Source organism: Akebia trifoliata, chromosome 1 (genome assembly GCF_017979445.1).
Source record: "Akebia trifoliata isolate Shusen 1 chromosome 1, ASM1797944v1, whole genome shotgun sequence".
Taxonomy (NCBI): Eukaryota; Viridiplantae; Streptophyta; class Magnoliopsida; order Ranunculales; family Lardizabalaceae; genus Akebia; species Akebia trifoliata.
Window position 1 is genome coordinate 24645746 of NC_141375.1, and position 6814 is coordinate 24652559.

At 33.4% G+C, this 6814-nt stretch overlaps 1 protein-coding gene across 1 annotated transcript; it reads left to right on the forward strand.

Annotated features, from left to right (window-relative positions):
- Positions 1 to 639: 639 nt before the first annotated feature.
- LOC147411150 (noroxomaritidine/norcraugsodine reductase-like) lies at positions 640 to 5801 on the forward strand. Its single transcript, XM_086445140.1, is given in 6 exon segments — positions 640 to 798; positions 876 to 1083; positions 4558 to 4677; positions 4679 to 4775; positions 4893 to 4999; positions 5332 to 5801. Coding segments are annotated over 6 exon segments (786 nt in total). The 5' UTR covers positions 640 to 718; the 3' UTR covers positions 5506 to 5801.
- The last annotated feature ends 1013 nt before the right edge of the window (positions 5802 to 6814 follow it).

Below are 6814 nucleotides of genomic sequence, written 5' to 3' on the forward strand. Positions count from 1 at the left end.
GTGTTTTGTCTTATGTGGGCTAAAATTTTTGGATTGAGCTGATTTTTGGTGATGATGATCTTTATGATGAGGAGATCATCCTCACCAAAAATCAACTAATTCTAAAATTTGTAACCTCATATTTATGAGTTGGAGAATTATGAACCGTCCATTTTGTATAAATCATTTTTAACGAGGTAAAACATTTTAGATTGAGTTGATATTTGGTGAAGATGATCTCCTCATTTTTTGGATACCAAGATCTAAGCTCACAAATATTCATCAATAAGATTTAAAATCTTATTAAGTTAGTCAAGCTACCTCGACTCTTTACTTGGAAAGGTGGATTTTTGAGAGACAAGGACACGAAAATAATGGTGTCATCTTAAAAACTCACCATAAGATGGAGCGAGTGTACCATATGGGAAATTTTTAGACCCCACATGAAAGTCAGTAAATCATTATGATTGGTGTTCATAGCCATTGGATTAGAGAATATTTCATGAGGAAAATGTCTTCCAATTGAAACCACTGACAAATACTGCTCCATGGGTTAGGCGGCAAGAAAGAGGTTAACGCGTGCCATTATTTGGGGAGATATGTATCGAACTTTTGTAGTGGTTCGCGTATCAAAATTTTCACAGTAAATAAATGAGAGCAACGCCCCCAGATGGCTTCAGCTTTAGAATATATAGAGAACATAACAGCCGTGCCTTATCATAGAAGAAAATAAGAAATTATGGAAGCAGCAGCAGAGAAGAGGAGATGGTCTCTCGAAGGAATGACTGCTCTCGTAACTGGTGGAACCAAAGGAATTGGGTCTCTCTCATAGATTCTCTCTCTCTCTCTCTCTCTCTCTCTCTCTCTCTCACTATAGATTGTTGTTTTTTGTTCAGCCATGCAATCGTGGAGGAGCTCGCTGGTTTGGGAGCGTCTGTGCACACATGTTCCCGCAAAGAAGCTGAAGTCAACCAGGTCATACGTGAGTGGACTGAGTTAGGCTTCCGAGTCACTGGATCGGTCTGTGATGTGACAGTGAGAGCCCAACGAGAGAAACTCATGGAGGATGTCTCAAACATCTTCAAAGGGAAGCTCAACATCTTTGTGAGATTCTTTCCCATGTTCATCATATTTAGTTCTGCAACTGTAGTATACGATCATCTTCACTTTTTCCTTCTATAACGATTTGGTAAAACATACGGCTGAGATGGGATGATCAGCACAAATTTCCTTGTGATTAGTTCAGTTTTCTTTGGGATCTGTATGGAAATCTTCCGGGGTTGAGATCCCTAAGAAAATATTCTTTGGGTGATTTCTTTTCTCTTAGGGATTCCCTAGAATCGATCTCTAAGAAATTTGGACTAAGCTACCAATATGGCTGATTATTTTTGCTCGGAAAATACTGAAGTAACATTGAAAGTTACATCGTTTTAGACGTACAGACATTGATGTGCCTATTTTTCATCCAGATGTGATTGGGAAGCATCTTTGGTTATGTGCACGCCAATGTTCCAAACGATGTCAATTTCAATGTTACGCCAGCTCGACTCTTATGGCAACACAGCTGCTTGACATATGGTTAAAAGTAGGGGTGCAACTTGATCCTGTTCAAATCGAGAACCAAATCAAACTGATAGTTTTGAGGTGGTTTGGAACAAGTTGTGATTTGGTTCGGGGTTACGAAAATTGAGAGCCTATCGATTTGATTCGGTTCTTGGATTAAACTTGTATAGGACTGGACCAAAATGAGAACTAAACCCTTATGCAATAAATAAATATATGAATATAATAATTATTATGAATTATATTAGGAGTTTAGGACATAGATTACTAATTTTTTTTATGGATAAATTAATAACTTTTTTATGTATGGATTTGTGATTTATTGTATGAAATTTTATGTTTATTTTTTCATTAAAAAAATTACTTACAATTTATAGAATAGACAATCTAGAGAACCGAACCAAACCAAACCAACTTTAATTCAGTTTCAATTGGTTTGGTTCCAATGGAATTTGGTTCGATTTTGGTTCTTATTTCGTAGAACCGACCTATGTCTGTTCAGTTCTAATTTTACCTCAAACCAAATGAAACCGAACCAAGTTTTACCCCTAGTTAAAAAGTCAAAAAAAAGAAAAGTGCTGATAATATGAAGGACTTTTAATGGACGGATTTGACGCACACTGACGTGGAAGCACATAACTTATTTTAAAAAAAAAAAATTCTCTCTCTTGCCCGTTCTCTGCCCACATATTTGTTTTTTAAGATTTCAAATATTAAAAAGGATTGTTGGGCCCACATTGATTATTACATTGACAATCCAACACTATAGACATTTATATTTCATTAAAATATTCATATTAAAAAAATACAAAATTAAAAACAATTATTTTTTGAGCTTGATCTATAGAATTTAAAACAGATGGTTACTGAGCACCTACATTTAAAAATAAAATTCAACGGTGAAAAATAATTATTTTTATTTTCTTTTAAAGTTCATATAATTTTATCCTCTACAATCCCATTTCATCGGATCATGATTTTGAATGTCGAAAGGTGATTAGATTTGAAAGTTTTATTTTTTTTCCACTATGTGTAGGAGAGAGAGAAACTTTTTATTTATTTATTTATTTATTTATTTATTTATTTATTTAGTAAGTTATGTGCTTCCACGTCAATATGCATCAAATCCGTCCACCAAAAGTCCATCATATTATCAGCACTCAAATAAGAAAAATAGAAAATTTCTATCTTACTCGGAATGGAAAATGAAAATTTCTGATAAAAATATTTTGCTCATAGAAATTTGGAGTCCACCAATCATATGTATCCACGTGTATTGAATGGCATTTCTAATTTATAAAAGTACCTTCTTTAGTTACAAAAATACCATTGTATGTTTCACATGGCAAGCACTAAAGAATCTGTGAGCAGTGTGAGCGAAAAATGACTCCACCTTATGCCATTCAAAAACAACAGTGTGAGTGAAAAATGACTCCACCTTATGCCATTCAAAAACAACATCTGATGTTATGGCGGATGTCATGAGATTGTAGAGGACAAAATTCTATGAAATTTAAACTAGAGAGAGTAGTGTTAAAGGCACCCCAATTATTACAAAGGGCACCACACACTATAGCCAATTATTTTTTTTGTTGTTGTCTCGTATGGGTTAGAAGTTTTAGAATGAATTGATTTTTTTTTTTTTGTGAGAGTGATCTCTATGATGAGGAAATTATCTTCACAAAAAATCAACCAACTTCAAAACTTCTAACCCCATCAAAACAAGTTGAAGAATCATAAATTATCCTTTTTTTTTAAACCACTTTTGGGTTAGAAGTTTTAGAATGAGCTAATATTTTGTGAAGACGATTTCTTTACCATAAAGATCATTCTCATAAAAAATCATTCCATTCCAAAACTTTTAACCTAGATAGACAAAAAAATTTGACTATGTTATGGGGTGCCCTTGGTAATAGTTGGAGTGCCTTTAACACTATCCTAAAACAACTTAAGAAAAAAAACTTATTTTTCACCGAATTTAAATTTTAACATCTAAATTTGGGGGCTCAATAGCCGTGATAAAGCTTGTTTTTTTTTCAACATGAGATTTCTTATGAAATCTTGAAAGTTGTGGTGTTAGACTATGAATGTGCTAATCCATGTGGGCCCAATTACTCTCTCTAAGATTTCAAATCTTAAAATTAAATTTTTTCCGTAAAGAATGTATGGGTAGGTAAGAGAATTTTTTTACCCCATTTACTTTGTCTTGTTGCACCACATGTCAACCGGTTGGAGTGCTCGGAGCAAATTCATCGTGAGCATAAAATCAATCAATATTGACGAATTCGTAGATTTATCATTTCGAAAAGGCTAATTTGCCACTTCAAAAGGGACATTTTTGTTGTTTCTAAAGGTGACGAAATAGTTGTTTTAAAAGGAACAAAGCATTGTTTTTTCAGGCGAATTCTTTACGTAGTTTATTATGATACATAACAAACAGATAAATTGGTGAATTTGTCGCTTTCTATTAAAATGAAATTTTATTATTTTGAAATAAACAAAGTAACGATTTATCGCTTTATTTGATTGGAATACTAATAAAATAGTTCAAAAATTGATCATACTTCTCATTTGATATCTAATAAAGCAAATTTTGTTTTTTTTCTTGGGTGAATTACCAGTTTGTGAGCTGAAAATAAGTTATCTATGATTCTGATTAACTGTTTATTTTAATTTTAATTACCAAAACGTGAATCATCACGTCTTCGTTAAAATAAAATTCAGAACAATAATGAAATCTGCAGTTTTAAAGTGCCAATTTCGCAGGTTTAAAGTTATTATTCCAATTAGTCAATTTAAATCTGCGAAATTGACTTTAAAAACCTCCGAATTCGTTATCGTTCACATTTTGATAATTAAAATGAACAGTGAGCCGAAATCATAAATTCGCCAAAAGTTGATCTCTTTTTTGTAAATATCCCTTTTTTGATTCTCTTCCTGGGGACCTAAAATAAGGGGAACATGTTAAATTTCCATCTTGGATTGACTCAATTCAGTTTGATTTTATTGAAATAGGTAAGCAATGCTGGAGTATTTATACCGAAACCAATTGTTGGTTATACTGCTGAAGAATTCTCATTATTGATGACTACAAACTTAGAATCTGCTTACCATTTGTGTCAACTTGCACACCCTTTTTTTAAAAGCCTCTGGTGAAGGAAGCATTGTATTCATCTCCTCTATAGCTGGTGTGAGCAGTACACATATGTCAAGTGTTTATGCAGCAACTAAAGGTAAAATAATTTTAAAGGAAAAAAATAGAACTTTATATGAAAAATAAGACTTTTGATTCCAATGCTAAAGGTTTAAATTGATTTTTTTTTCGGTAAATTTTATGTTGGAATTATTAGGAGCAATAAATCAAATAACAAAGAATTTGGCGTGTGAGTGGGCGAAAGATAATATTCGGACTAACAGCATTGCACCAGGAGTTATAAAGACAGCAATGACCGATGAGGTACAACCTACATTTACTTTTATGATAATTATACTTCTTTTGGAATTGTTTTAAGATTAATGCTGAAGTAACATTGTGAGGGACAGTGGTGTGCACAGAATCATAGATGCTTATCATCAAGATACGAGAGAGATCTCGATGATAAGCATCTATGGTTCACAATGTTACTCTTGCACATCTCTTGTTTTAATTACAATAGAAATAGAGATTTCTAAAATTTTCAAAATTGGTCAAATGGTCTTTAGATCGTATTGATTGACTTGAAGTAATCTATTAATTATGATTAATATTCTGATTCCTTTTTTATTTTCTTTTTAAAAACAACTATTCAGCTTCTTCAAGACAAAGAATTTATGGAAAAATACATGGTCCGTACTCCTCTTGGTCGTGCCGGAGAGCCTAAGGAAGTTTCGTCGATAGTGGCATTCCTTTGCCTACCTGCCGCTTCATACATTACTGGCCAAATTATATGTGTTGATGGGGGCATTACTATTAATAGTTTCTAGCAATAAAAGACCAGTTAATCATCCACTACTGGCCAAATTATATGTGTTGATGGGGGCATTACTATTAATAGTTTCTAGCAATAAAAGACCAGTTAATCATCCACTACTGGCCAAATTATATGTGTTGATGGGGGCATTACTGTTAATAGTTTCTAGCAACAAAAGACTAGTTAATCATCAATGGTTGTTATTTTACTACTTGGAATCCTAAAACTATTTGTATTGGTCACTTTGTTTTAACTTAAGGCATATTATAGTTCGAAAAAGGGAGATTGATGTCGATTGATTATTGATCATATAGTTTGAAGCACCAAGGGTTTTGGATTCGTTATTATTTTGATTCGGATATGCTTTTGCATCGGTTTATAAGCATCACAGGTATGTTTTCAAGAACACCATTAATCTAAACAGTTGTGCTCTCAGTTTACAAGTGCTAAAGATCTAAAGGTGAAGGGTTTTAAACCCAACAAAATTGGTATTAGAACCTAACCATGCTCTTGATTTCAATCAAAACCCCTTTCTAAAGTTCTTATTTATTAAACAATCATTTTCGTCGTTGATTTGATCGCAGAGTCACCAGATTCAGCATTGCCGGCATTTGGCTGTGCGATTGCATCGATTGTCGATGGTGATTTCTCGGTTTTTGGTGCGTGTGTGCAAGACCCTGCTGTGAAGGGTTTTGTTTTTCAACCCAAATGGGCGTTGGGTCCCATTAAACCATTGGACTGGGCCACATCAAATATTTGGGTTTGGGCCTAATTTTATTAAAGAATTATTAAAGGAAAACTTTATTGTAATTTATTTATTTATTTTTTAAAACATTGTGATAGCCAAATCATCGTAGACTAGTTGTTGCAGCATGTTTAATTTTAAATGTTGTTTTCGAAAGTAACATTTGTTTACTTGGTAGATGGTTTTTTTTTTTTTAACCCATGTGAAGGCACAGCATGTTGACCACTCCAAGGACCACACTTTTAACCACTTAAAATAGATTTAGGGGCTGTTCGTTTGGAATAGAAAAGCCAGCTCAATTTACTTTTTTAGCTTTTAAGTCAAAAAAGCTCCGTAAACAATGTTCGTTTGAGCTCTTTTAGCTCCAATGAAAATCAATAAAAGTTATAAATCAGCTTTTATTCAGAGACGTTAGGGAGAGGCTTCTTTCATTTGCTTCTGTACAAAGCCGAACACCGAAAACGGCTATTGAATAATGACCAAAAAGCCCTTCATCTTTTTCTCTATTTCCAACGAAAAAACCGCCTGTTTCGTTATAGGCTTCGAACGACTGTAAACCCTCTCGTCACTCTCTACT